A 13,545-nucleotide genomic window follows, 5' to 3' on the forward strand; every position below is an offset into this window, starting at 1 on the left:
CAGACACCAAATTATCAGATCAACTGCCCTATAAATTTTAGCACTATACTTTCAAATATCAAGGCTTGGAAGCACCCATGTCCCTTTCTTTGAACAGCAGCTTACATAAAACTATTCCTATAGAAGAGCTACAAGTTTTTCACTGTAATTTCCCTCCATTTATTATGGCTGTAAAATTTTGCTTAAAAACAGAAAGAGTTCATTTGCAGCAGCTCTTTATCCTAAAAGAGCTGTTCTGTTAGCCATTAATTTAACAACTTTTCTACAAAAATCTTACTAGAAGCAGCATATTTAATGTTTAAAAAACAACTTCTGAATACAAAAATGTTCGAAGTATAAGCCCTTTAAGGTTTCCCAATATAAACTTAAGTTGTAAAACTCAGTTTGGGAAGAATACTCTCACTTCTCACTTACCTTATCCTCAAAAGTTTTATTACCATAGTCAGAAATTAAATTTAAGAAATACATTATTTCCTAACTTCTCTTTACATTTCTTTGTTGAAATTCTAACTAGCATATTTCTTTCCAAACACGTTTCAGTAAACTGGAATTGTAAGTATTGTCCCAAAACCTGCATCACTAACTCATGCTCACCTTGTGAAGCTGATGCCTGTGATTTTTGCTGCAGTGCTACAGGATAACATCCAACTTGAGAGGGATGTATGAGCAATTGCATGCACTGTTTACTGAGAAATCTGCACTGAAACTTACCTAATCTGATAGGAATGAACATAGCCTTAATGAGATGCCAAGTTAAGCAGCTGGGACAGTCTCTCACCTTTATTTTGCTTTCCTGACATCATGAATTTGAACTCCAGCTCTAAATAAGGCAGCTGCAGGAGAGGAGCAGATGCTACCAATGTCAATGGGTCTCACCAGTTACATATGGATTGCCCAAGGGGACTTGTCCATTGGCTGCAGTTCCATGTGCTCCCTACTCCAACACTCTGCTAATCCAGCAGAAATTTACCTCAACAAAAATACAAAACAGTTGAGGGTCTCCTTGCTATTTTTCTTCTTGAAAGATTAACATAGAGAAGTATGAGAAGCAACACAAGAGAGCAAGAGGGAAGGAGAGCAGGAATCACAGCCCAACAGTCAGAGGTTATTAGGCTGCTACAGCAGCACAGCTTTTGTTCCTGCAGACACTGGTGCCTCTCAGAAAATGCAAACTTCCTGATCATGTATGTTCTTTGGAGAGATGGTGTACAGAAAGATTCATCTCATCTAAACAGTTAATCTTTCACAGCAAAGCTCAGCTCCTTTCTCCATTCCTAACTTGTTATTTTATAGACAGATGTGTTAATTTCAATGTATTAGGCTTTTCACCCATAAAGGGACAGCCCAACTCCACTCCCCCTAGCCACCCACTCCTGCAACCGAACCAGCAATAACAAACTCCTGCACCAAAAAGGCAGGACAGGAAGGGACAGACAGGAAGGGACAAGAGCTGGAGGATGGGGTAAACAGAGCCACACAGTTCCAGCTGCCCTGCCCTTGTGTGCCTCACACAGCATAAAAGTGAATTCCAGCTAACGTCATGGCTCAGCTGATTGCTAAACACTCCAAGTTTAGCTCTCTAGTAAACTCCCTGCATAAGTACATAGCAAAGACACAACTGAAGATCTGCCTGCTCACGAGGGAGGAGACACAGTGTTACAATGCAGCATTCTGAATGCAACGTGACATTTTCACCTGCCAAGGTGATCCTGGCACCAGGGAAGCCTAAGCAAAGCTAAGCTTAGAGGAAAGAAATGTGACCCCACGTCAAGACCTCCATCCTGTGGATAGACACATTCCTTGCGGAATTCTAAAAGTACAAAAGCCTCATGGAAGAAAAGAATTAAGTCAGTCTACCTGTTTCCACAGTTTCAGTCTCAATTTCTTGTTCCTCTGCTACATCTTGCATCAGGTAAGTCTCATCATCATAAACCAGGACCTGAGCAGCGTAACCCTGTTCTAGTCTGGCACTAGGAACTGGCTCCACAACCACTGCTGGGAATTCAGAGACAGGCTCATTTTCCTATAGAAAGGGAAAAAAAGGAAAGAAAAGAAAAAAAATGCTCTAAATACTGCACTATTGAACTCTATGTCAATATTTTCCTCTTATGTTCTTAAATGCTTTACGAAATAATGATAATAATTTCAAATATTTTTACAGGAAATTTTCTTCCAAAGCAAGAGATTAAAAGAATAACAGATAGTTATCAGCCATTAGAGGGAACGTTCTAAATCTCAAAGTTTTCCTTAGTTTAAGGAAAATTTAAAGCACCAGACAGCTTAAGATATCAGAAAAGGGCACACCTTCTGATGAAGACACTGAGCTGTGGGAAGTGTTTCTCCTCCCTCTGCTTGATGAAAGCTAACAAAGGCTTTGACCATGCACTGCAAGGTACCTACACCTGACCTGTGTCTTTCAAACATGTTTTGGTTATTTACACAAGAACTGACTACTTCAAAGCCTATGTGCCATCTCTACTTATTTAAGGATGAAAATGTCTGTAAAAGCATATACAATCAGTTAGCGCTGCAGAGGTAGAACCGAGCCAGATGATCTTTATTAAAAGCTACCAAAGAGTAGAATATATTTATTATTTGTTGATAAGAATGTAAAATACAATAACATATGCTGTGCTGGCTAACTTTAAAAGAGGTCTGTGTATTGTTCTGCTCAACTTGTTCTATATCTCACATCTGAGATGTTTAAAGAAAGCTTATATATAGAATATAAGTTTGTAAACCCAGTCTACAGTTGTACTACAGACTTCAAGACTTCCTGCTTCCACTGCTGTGACAACAAACTCTTCTACTAAAAGGTATTTGAAAAATTGCTGCACTCTTCTTCTTTACATAACAACCTCAGATCCATTTCATCTGTTTTCACAGCAAGTTCACAGCAAAATTTTCTTTCAAATTAAGATAAAAGGTTTCAAAGTTTGATAGTAAATAAGTGCTATTTATTTTCTGACCTCTTGATTTTTTATTTCATTGCTGTCAAACTCCAGGGCAGGGCCTCCATTGTCAATCACTACTGATGTCATGGTGCATCCCCCGAAGAGTCTTTGAGAACTGTTATCTCTCCTGAAGATACTAATGCTGATAACCTCAGGATATCAAAGGCTTGGATTCACAGTCCACTGCTCTTAAACAGCTAGGCAGAGGTTGCTGAAACACAAAATAATTTTAAGTTATTTGCATAATTTATACTCAAAAGTCTTCTCTTGCATGATGCATCTCTACATCAAAAAAGGGCATCAGCAAACAGTGAGATCAGTGCTTTGTAACAAAAGACAGAATTTGGCCCAACATTTTACTAAAATCCATCCATTAGAAGGCTACACCAATCACTGAGGTCTGCAAGAAAACAGGACCATCTAATATGTATTGAAGAAAGAAATGCTCATCCAAACTGCAATGGGCAAGCTCAGTGAGTCTGCTTTTCAACAGCAGGGAGCTGGTTTAAACTAAACTCATCTTGCACATTCAGGGAAACACTTGTGTGGATTCATGCAGGGTAACTGGGCTTCCTACAGGCAAGGTTACACTAACAAAAATTACAAATGCTGATCATCTCCCCAGCCAGATACAAACTAAGCAAGGAACAAGCACAAGATACATTTGAAAAGAAAGAAAAAAATATACACAATTTAGAAAAAAAAAGGCTTTTTTTGCTCACTTAGGCAGTCCACTCTACCTGACAAAGCACATACCTAACTCATATTTAATTTGTAACAGCACAAACCTCCCCCCTCAAAGTTACTACTTTATTTTCCATTGTTTCACCACTTTTTGATGAAGAAGAAACTAAGAGTTCCTCTGCTCCCCAAACAAGACTTGGGCTGAAAAGCCTTTAACAGGCATCCCTTGGAGCCACAGACACCTGTCACCCTGCAGACCTTTTAGAACAAAAAGCCCACTCCTTACCTATCCAAAAGGCTTTAAATTCAAAAAATACGTTAAGTAGAAAAACAATTGCTTATGAATACACTAAAATAATCATTCAGAAGAAAAGAAATAAATTTTATTGCAAAATCTTTTCTTCTTCTACAGTTTTCCATTTATACACAGAATAGAAATATTGCCAATGAACCATAACCCAAAATAGAAGGCCAAAGAAATTAAATTGCATATTAATTTAGAAGCACAAACCTTCTAACCTGTTTCAAACATCAGCACTGTTCCTGCAACTCAGACTCACAGCTCAGTGAACATACAGTGCTTCATACGGTTCCTCTACTTAAGCACATCACAAAACTAATTCTCATGCACAATATTAATGCAAACAAACAATCACTGATAATAAATATTGATGCAAATAAATAAAACACTAGACCACATCAACTGTATATTTATATTTTAGGTACTATAGTCCCACACAGGTGGCCAAGTAACTGCCAAATTGCATCAATTGAAAGCACCCAATACTGTTTACAAGATCAGGCTCTCTCTAGAACTCTGTCTCCTAGGTTACAAAAGGTTTCAATCACTTTTATGCTGATCTATCTCTATATGAATCACTGATTTCCTATAGAAATGAAGTTAAGGCAATGCAGAAACATAAATTATAAGTCTCATTTTCCAGCTGGGGCAGAAATCACAGTAAGGACCTTACAGGGAAAAGAAAGTACACAGAACAATGTGTGAGATGCTGAATCTCAGCATTCATTAACAGAACTGTATCCTCAGACTGAATATGTGGAATAGTTCATCAAGGTACTCCAAGTCTTTATACAACAGGATTTGAACTTCATACTGGCGTTCAGCCAGCAATGTTTCCAAAACTCTGCCAGGGCAGAGAAAACAACAAGCCCACCCGTCAGCACCTGAGAAGGTGAAAGGGTTTCAGTTCAGCCTGGTTTGGGAGGTCCAGGTTAGAGCAGACGCTCAAACACGCACACACCTACATTTATGTGAGATTCCCACAGACACAGCCCTTCCTCTATGAGCCAGCATCTCCCTTGTCCCTCTCCCTAAGGAGTGTGTCTCAATGGAAGACTTCTTGCTTCTCCCTCAAATTTCAGCAGGACACTGAATCTATTCCCCATCCTCTCTCTAGCAAGTCCCAGCTCATTACATTCCTGTAAAAGGAAAATGCTCTCTGGTCACTACAGGAATCAGCTCAGAAATTCACATTTCCCAAAACTAAGGCAGCCAAAAAGGCCAAAAGACAATTGGACTCACCCTCCTAAAGTAAGAGATGGTTCAGGTTTGTAAGAGACTGGGCTGTCCCCAGTGATACAATTAGCAAGCACAGAAGCTGGTTCAAAGTACAACTAGTTTTGAATCACAGAACAACCTGCAGAAAGATTAAAAAGAAAAACAAAAAACTGCACACTACAAATTTAATTCCTCTCTGGATAGATGCTCACAATAAAGCAAAATACAGAATAACATCAGAGGGGAAAAAATAAATTTAACATTTCCAAAAAAATTACCAAGTCATGTTATTACAGTTCTGACGTCCACTCCTGTTCTTCCTGACAATGGAAAATTCACAGAAAAACTAGTTCTGAAACATTTGGAAAAACCCTTATGACCACAAAAACATCCTTGCTGTTATTTTTATACATATCTCACGGGAAAACAAAAATAAATCTACATGCGCCCATCACCATATAATAAAAAACAAAACCCCAATCAAACAAAAAATTCTGAATCTTGAATACTTTGCCCCAACAGCAAGAAGTTTCTAACTATTTACACTACAAAACACACACCAAAGACTCAAATTTTTTATAACTTTCACTGGGCAAGAGAACCAATTAGAGCAAGTCCTCAGAGGCCACAGGGCACTTGCAATAAAGGCTGCAAAACACCACTTCATTCGCAGACTGAATAGTACATTAATCTGACCTACATTTCGTATCCAAGGGTGTGCCTACAAGAAATCCAAACTATTCTCGTGAGTTTCTGACACGAAGTTTAAAACTTTCAAATCACAACTGTAAATCCTAGTAAAAACGAAATCACAACTGTGATGAACACACATCCCAGTAAACACAGTATCTGAAGGTGATTCCCCTGTGCATAACTACCTATCAAATTAACAGGGAAGCAAACATGCAGCTCAACAGAATAAAAGATAACAACTGAAAAACTGTGTAGAAAGGATGGTAGAGAAAGTCATCTCTTCTAGGCCACACTTCAAGTGAAGTTATTTAGGACTAATTTTAAAACAAAACTCTAAATATAAGTCTGCAAATAGCTTTAGCACACGTTCATTTTAATTATAAAAGGAACTAGCAAAAAACCCCTCAAAACACAATGCTTGAAAAAAGATGCCCATACACAAAAACAAGACCAACACACAGAAATCTGAGCAGCAGAGGCAGCTGCTCCTCCAGCACTCAGAACCACCACAGGAGCACGTGGAACAACATCCCCCTTTAATTCAGGTCGCAATTAAATCCTGAGGAGATTCATGCAGATACCTCCAGAGATGCAACTGGGGTTTTTTTGGGTTTTTTTTGTTTGTTGGTTTTTTTTTTCAAAACAGCCTTCTTTTGGTTTAATCAAAACCAAAAAAGTTAAGAAAGTTGGCTTGAAAATTAAGTTAGTTGCACGAGCAGAAGTACATCGGCCAAGATCACTGCAGAATCCCATCAAGAGGAACAATATATGGCTTTCTAAGGGCCCTAAGGTGTTCTATGTTTCATAGGCAGTAAATGCCACTATCACGCTGACACAGATAAACCACAGCACACTCTGTAACACATTTCATGTTGACTGAAAAGTCTTTTTAAAGATGTTTTAAAGATCATGTTTACAGCTCTGGCTACCTGATTCATACTGGCACGTGCAGAAGAAACAGCAAATTGCCTTTCTTTTTCTGAAACTCAACGAGTCTAAGAACTGAAAAATTAAGTTACTGAAAAAGCTGTCTGAGCAGAACAAAAACTCGTAAGCTTCTTGCTAAAGTTTGTTGCACAGGTTATATCCAAATTAGGATACAAAGTAAATCCTTGCATCCACGAGGTCAGGGGAGCATGCCAACCATACAGTCTACAGTACCTCACAATTCAGACCGAGCACTAAAATTCATAAATACAAATCAAAATAAGGGATGTGCAAAGTACTCCCAGCCACACCACACTTCATAAGTTTTCATACCAAAAAAAAGCAGTAAATTTATTCCTGAATGCACAGAAACTGTTATGCTGGATCAAATTAATGATGCATCAAATCCAGAAAAACACCAGAAGATCTCCTTCCATACATATATAATCTGAACATCCAAAGTTTGCTCTGAAACCTCAAAAGCTGAAGCTGATGAGCCCCAAAACATGTAAGCTTATAATCACTTAGAAACTATTAACGTTCTGCAGAAAGCTTTGTGGCTTCAGCAGGCTGCTCCTGGACCTTCTGCATCTCATCCTATTAGCAGGCTCCCTTCCCACTGCTCTCTATTTAAAGACACCCAGTAACCTTCTCTTCCCTCTGACACAAGTCTCACTTGCACCTCTCTTTCCAGGGAATTGATTGTTGGTCCTTAACAATCATTTCCACTCCCCCACGAGCCAGAGTAGGGAGGAATTATTCATCAGTTTACATAATAACGCAGCAGAGACGATTAAATTAAATGGTGAGGATGTAGGTTTAAAAAACAAACCCCAACACACACTCTAAAAAGAAGCAGTGTGCAAAAAATCCATAATTAGCTTTGGCAGTATATTTGAGAGGTCAAAAACTTGTAAGATTTAAGTTAGACAGCTTTATGATGGTAAAGCTTCTGAGTAGCTTATGAGACTATTGAATATAAAGATATGTGTAACAGTCTAAACTTCAGGCACCTTCTGAACCAGATACTACTGAAACCTGAGAGATGAAGAATGTGTCACTGATGGCACCACACAAAAGAACCATCCTTTTCCCAGCACCCTTCTGAAAGCACTGTATATGAGATGGAATGAGTGCAGAAGGAAGAGCAATAAGGACTAGACGCAGAACCAGTTTTTAAACTTGCAGTGAGGTTGTGCTGTCTCTGCTAAAGAAGTTAAATGACAAAAGAAAAGTCACACGAGAGGCAACAGCGACCAGCCATAAGGGGGGGAAGCAGGCAGAATGAAAAACTGAATTATTCAAGCGGGGAGAGACAAGAGAGAGCGCATCCAAGAAGGTAACAGATAAACACGACCTGGGCTCACCCAGCACGGCGTTTCACGGCCGCGCTATAATGAAAGCCCGCCGGACCCGCGCTGTTATCAGCGGCGCGGGCAGGGACGCGCACGGCGGAGCGCTCACGCATGACAGCGAGTGTCCGGCGCTCCGGGCTGCCATGTTCTCCCGACGCCCGTGTAAACAAGGCGCTGCCCCTCGGCGCTGCCCCGCCGCCTCCCGGCCCGGCGGCCACGCTGCCCGGGCTGTGTGCGCTGACAGCTCCGGGCACCGCCCGCCGCCCCCTCCGCCGGCGCGGACCCGCGGGCAGCGGGCCCGGGGGCGGCGGGACGGCCCCGGCTGCTCCGCCGCGCCCCGCGCGAAAGCGAAAGTGCGGCTGCGGCGGGCGGGCGGCGGGTGGGAGGTGCCGCCGGAGCGGCCCCCGCGCCCGCCACCTCCAGGCCATCCCACACAGCCCGGCGGCCTCCCCCGAGCCGCCGCGGCCCCGCGGCCCTTTGCCAGGGCAGCTGCCGCCTGTCAGCGCCCGCCCGCCGCGGAGGCAGGAGCCGACACCGCGCCCTTACCGTGGCCGTGCTTCGGGAGGCCGCGTCCGTGGCCCGCCCGGGCCGGGAGCAGGAAGCGGCGGCACCGCCCGGGCAGAGCCGGGCCGGGGCCGGGCCGGGCCGGGGCCGCCCCGCGCGGGAGGGGCGGGGGCGCAGCGCGCGACCTGCCCGGCCCGGCCCGGCCCCCCCCGCCCCGCCGCCGCCGCCGGGCGCGCGGGGGCGCTGCGGGCATGCGCGGCCGCTCCGCGCCTGCGCGGGGCTCGCCCGAGCCCCGGAGCGATCGCGGGGCCATCCCGCGGAGCGGCGGCCCTCAGCCGGCCCTCAGCTGCCCCTCAGCGGCCCCTCAGCGGCCCCTGAGCGGCCCCTGCTCCCCGCCGCCGTGCCCCGAGCCGAGGGCAGCCCGTGCTCGGGACGCGGGCAGGCTGCGGGGAGGAGCGGCCCAGGGTGCCGCTGCCCCGCCGCTGTGCCGAACAGGTGCCTGCGCCCTCGCCGCGCTCCGGGCCGCGGGCGCGGGGCTGCCCCGCAGCGGTTCTGCCGCCGTGCCGGGCCGGCTGCGGAGCCTCGCGCGTGCAGAACCCATGCGAGCAGTGTCCTGGTAGCGCAGTGCTGAAATGCCGGCCCGCCCCTGTACCCCGCCGGCTCACAGCGCTGGGTGTGGAACCAGGCAAATTCCTCATCCAGTTCTTGTTGTTCCCTGGCAGTATGAGATGCGCTGTGTGGTAAACGCCAATCACTTGCTTTTAAAAGTTTAATAGTAATAAAATCGTTATTTAAAAAGTAGTAATACAATTAGAGTAATAGTAATTTGGACAAATTGAATTAGGACAATATGAGACAATAAGTACAAAGAGTTACGGATGTCCGGGTACCTTTTTCTGAGCAGCACGAGCCCGAAAAAGGACCCCCGTTAACAGAGGATTAACCCTTAAAAACAATAACTTGTTGCATATTCATACACTTCATACATGATGCATAAATTCCATTCAAACACAGGATTCTGTCTGATCATCGTCAACTTCTTCCTTCTAATCCTAACAGCGCCTTCGAGGTGCGAAGAAGTTCGTTTCTGCTGATAAGAGGGCAATAAATTCTTTTTCTCTGAAAGATTCACGTGTCCTGTTGCTGCTATCTCGCTGCAAGTCCTTTCTTTTAAAAAAGCATCTTACATAGCATAGTTTCTATTTTAACAATTTTTATAACCTAAACTATATTTACCACGCTACTTAAGAGAATTAATACAGCGTTACTTTCTAACACAACACATATAACATTCATTTTAATATTTGCGAAAAGCCAATAATGAAATACATGCATTTTTCACACTCTGCATTTGAACCTGACTGGCTGTGAATGGTAACCACCCAGCTCCCTTGGCCAATGGCTTTAGAAGAAAAGTCGGTAAGGTCAAGAACCTTTTGATACTCAGCAGGGGTTGTAACACCACTAAATACATAGGAGTTACATGATTTGAGCAGGGGAACAATGCAATGCCAAAACAAACCTGTTTCAGGCAGGATTTTATTCTTGAATAAATTTATCCTGCTTTTAAAAAGAAAGAATTACATAGAAATAAAGGAGTAAGTGGGGTTTTTTTTGCTGTATGTGAGGCTTTAAAATACAGAAGTTGAAATATTTTAGAAAGAAAAAGAATCAGTATGAAAGAGGGCTTTACCTCATTTTCACTTAGAAAATACATGGGATATATATGGCATGTTGCTTTTCTGAATTTAGAGGTAGCACATAACACAACACCCACTTCTTATACAAGGAAACTGTCTGAAAATTGTGAAGAAGAAATTCCATTCAGAGACTAGCCAGTTTATTTTCTGTTGTTTTGGTTTAAAGAAAAAATAGAGAATAATTGTCCTCAAGGACCTTTTAATTTCCATAGCATTATACTTCAGCATTGAAAACTACTTTTGATTTAGGAGCAGCCAATTCACGTTGACAGTGGTGAGTGAGGATATCTCAGAACTGGTATAGAACACAAGACTCTGGGAAGAGACGTGCAGAAAGGCAGTGGGGTAGAAATCAAGCCATTAAAGGCTTCTCATAAAGTAACAACTTCAGACAATTTGAAGTGTCCCTTTCTCTTTGTTTGTAACTAGAACTGGTGCTTTGTGTGGCTTCCTGCTGCTGCCAGTACTTGTAGTAAGTGAGGAGAGGTGAGGCTGACGTGATTTTGATTTCATAGAATGCATTAATAATTTAAATGGTAGCAAAGACACTCACATCCAGCATCATTGTGTTCACAGAAGCAAGAACTGTAAAGCCTTGAGCACTTAATCCCAATTTGACTCCTTTCTCTTCATAAGAGCCCAGCACTGAACAGGTTGCATTGGAAATTAGTCACTTACTAAAACAGCAGAATGAAAGCATTTTTGTGTTTTGGATTTTCTACAAACAACAAATAAAAACAAGCAAACAAACACAAAAATCCAAAACAAACAAAAAACTCAAGCCAATTTTCTTCAGTGGGAGAAAAGCACACATTATGACTTTCTCCTGTATTGTTAAGCTCCAGGGTTTGGGGATGAGGGATTGTTTCTCTGTCCCAGGTTTTAGCAGCCTTACTGCTTTTGATTTACTGCCCTCTTCTGCTTGATAATGTGAGTTACCCAATGGTTAATTATGCTCAATTAGCCCTCACTGGATAACAACATTTCCCACCAACTACTCAGAAAGAACATAGCCTTATGCAGGAAGAAGGAAGCCAGGAAAAAAAATCTCATATTGTGGGAGAATGGTCAATGAACCCCATGGGCCTAAGTAATTTAATTATGTTATAGTGAAAATATGATTTTCATGCATATTACTGCCTCTCCTCTTTGCTTCTCTGTATTTCCCTCTTTAATTGGTTTGCATACCACAGTCAATGCTGAACTGAGAAGAAAACGCATCGGCAGCTGAACTTCCTGAGGGGAAACACAGCAACCACAACAATTTTAACACTTTTCCTAGGGCACAAGCAGAGCTCACACATATATATTTTTGAAGATCTCTAAGACGTGAAGGTTTTTAATTCTAAAGGAAAACTATTTATCACTAAAAAAGCCTGTTTAGAGCCTGTGATGTCGGCCATCTCCTTCCCCCTCACGTGTCCCAGCCCACCATGCCCTAATATGAAGCCCAGACCCCTGCACTAAAGCAGCACAGAATTTGAAAAATATAAAAGCGCAAAATTGAGTCATCAACCCCATGACGTAAAATGGATTTATAACATATGTTGAGGTATAAATAAAAAATAAATTGGTTTCTCTCAGTAAACCACAAGCAAACCTGATGGAAGTGAAGGGAGACGAGCACATCCTATTGATGATCATTGGTCTCAAATTTATTGATCCAGCTTACATACTTTTATAGTAGTGTTAATTAAGCTCAGACATATTGAAAAAGCTAAGCTCATCATTGGTTACAGATTACATCTCAACCCCTCCTTTGTGGCTACATTCTCAAAATACTTGTAGTTTTCTTGTTGAGGCTAATACTTGTTTTTACATCCTGCTGTTGACTACATTCAAGGGCACCATGTTTTTCACTGTGTTTTTCTTGTTATTTGCTCAAGGACGCAGTGTTGTTGTTTTTCTTGTAAGGAAAAGGCTGAGAACTTACTGCTTACAGCTGCTTTTTACTGCTTTACCAGCTGCATATGATCATGGCCTTTTTCCTCAAGCCACGTCTGCACAAAAACTCTCCACATTTCCCCCGTTTTCTTTTTTGTGCAAGGAGGTTAGTCTGCCAGGTTTTTTCTATCATTCTACTGACCATATTTTGAATACAATTAAAAATACAAGGCAGAATAAGCAAAAGCATTAAAAGCACACCCAGTATCCCTATAGCATATGTCACAAGTTTCCTCAGCCACGGTCCAAGCAATGGCTTTTACCCCAAAGGGTGTTCATTGGTTAAAACCACTCTCAACTGAGCCATAATGTCCCGCCTTATAAGGCATTGCACGGTAGGTGGTAATAGGAGTATTGAAAAAATAGTTGTTAGCTGTTTTCCATCTATGCGAACCCGGAGAGGAGGAGAATGGCCAGCCAGGGTAAAGCCTCCGACCCCGGCCACTGTGGTGGTTGCTGGCTGCAAAGGCCAGTGTTGAGGCCCGCAGATAGGACTAATGATGCTGGAATCTGCTCCAGCGTCCAGCAAGCCTGAAAATGATCTTTTCTGTCCTTGAAATTCCACTTCCACTCTTTTCTTGGGTCTCTCAGAAAGGTTCAAAGTCAGCAAGGTAAGTCCTCCGGTGGATCCAAAACCATTTTCTCCCCTCTCTTGTCCTCTTATAGCCTGTAATCCCTTAGTCATTTGTTCAAGTGGCACCAGCTGAGCAATCCTCTGTCCTTTATTAATTTGGAGTGGTGGAAAAGGGGTATGCACCATGACCATAATTTCTCCTGTATAGTCCGCATCAATGACGCCAGGCAGAACAAATAATCCCAACATAGACGCAGATGATCTTCTGAAAAGCAAAGCACCCAGCTTGACCCTGTATAACAATAGGTCCCTGAATCCCTGTCGGGATTTTTCGTGGGTGCGGGGTCATCAGCGTAACTTCTACGGCAGCTGCCAGGTCCAAGCCGAGGCTCCCTGTTGTGGTGGGTTGGAGACAGGATGGGGTGCTGCTGCTGCAGCGACGACTTGTGTCGGTGCGCGGTCGCTGCGGTTCGTGCTCCTGTTGAAGCCTCCCGGTCTCCACCTGCAAGCGCCCGTATTGTGGGTGTCCAAGCGGCATTTTTGGCACCAACTAGCCATTGGAGCCAGTGCAGGTGATGCTTGAAGTGGTGCAAGCGCAGCTAACACCTGATTTTGAGAGGTCTTTGCTTGTTCTTGTAAGCCTAGCCCTAACTGTGCTACGTATTCATTTACAAGTCCTTGCCAATGAACA

The 13,545-nt window shown here is 43.1% G+C and overlaps 1 protein-coding gene across 5 annotated transcripts in view; it reads right to left on the reverse strand.

Annotated features, from left to right (window-relative positions):
• Nucleotides 1-8,765, reverse strand: part of ELF2 (E74 like ETS transcription factor 2) — a 28,335-nt gene extending 19,570 nt beyond the window's left edge. The window contains exons 1-3 of one of the 5 annotated variants that reach the window (XM_063156951.1): nucleotides 8,679-8,765; nucleotides 2,970-3,165; nucleotides 1,858-2,023 (exon numbers count right to left, since the gene is read on the reverse strand). In XM_063156951.1, the coding sequence (XP_063013021.1) occupies nucleotides 1,858-2,023; nucleotides 2,970-3,041 (238 nt within the window). In that variant the 5' untranslated portion in view covers nucleotides 3,042-3,165; nucleotides 8,679-8,765. Of the gene's footprint in view, nucleotides 1-1,857; nucleotides 2,024-2,969; nucleotides 3,166-5,181; nucleotides 5,201-8,144; nucleotides 8,163-8,678 lie in introns of those variants that run through there. The other 4 variants (XM_063156953.1, XM_063156952.1, XM_063156956.1 and 1 more) reach the window with 4 other exon arrangements.
• Between the last annotated feature and the right edge of the window lie 4,780 nt (nucleotides 8,766-13,545).

The sequence above is a fragment of the Melospiza melodia genome, chromosome 5, assembly GCF_035770615.1.
Source record: "Melospiza melodia melodia isolate bMelMel2 chromosome 5, bMelMel2.pri, whole genome shotgun sequence".
NCBI classification, from domain to species: Eukaryota; Metazoa; Chordata; class Aves; order Passeriformes; family Passerellidae; genus Melospiza; species Melospiza melodia.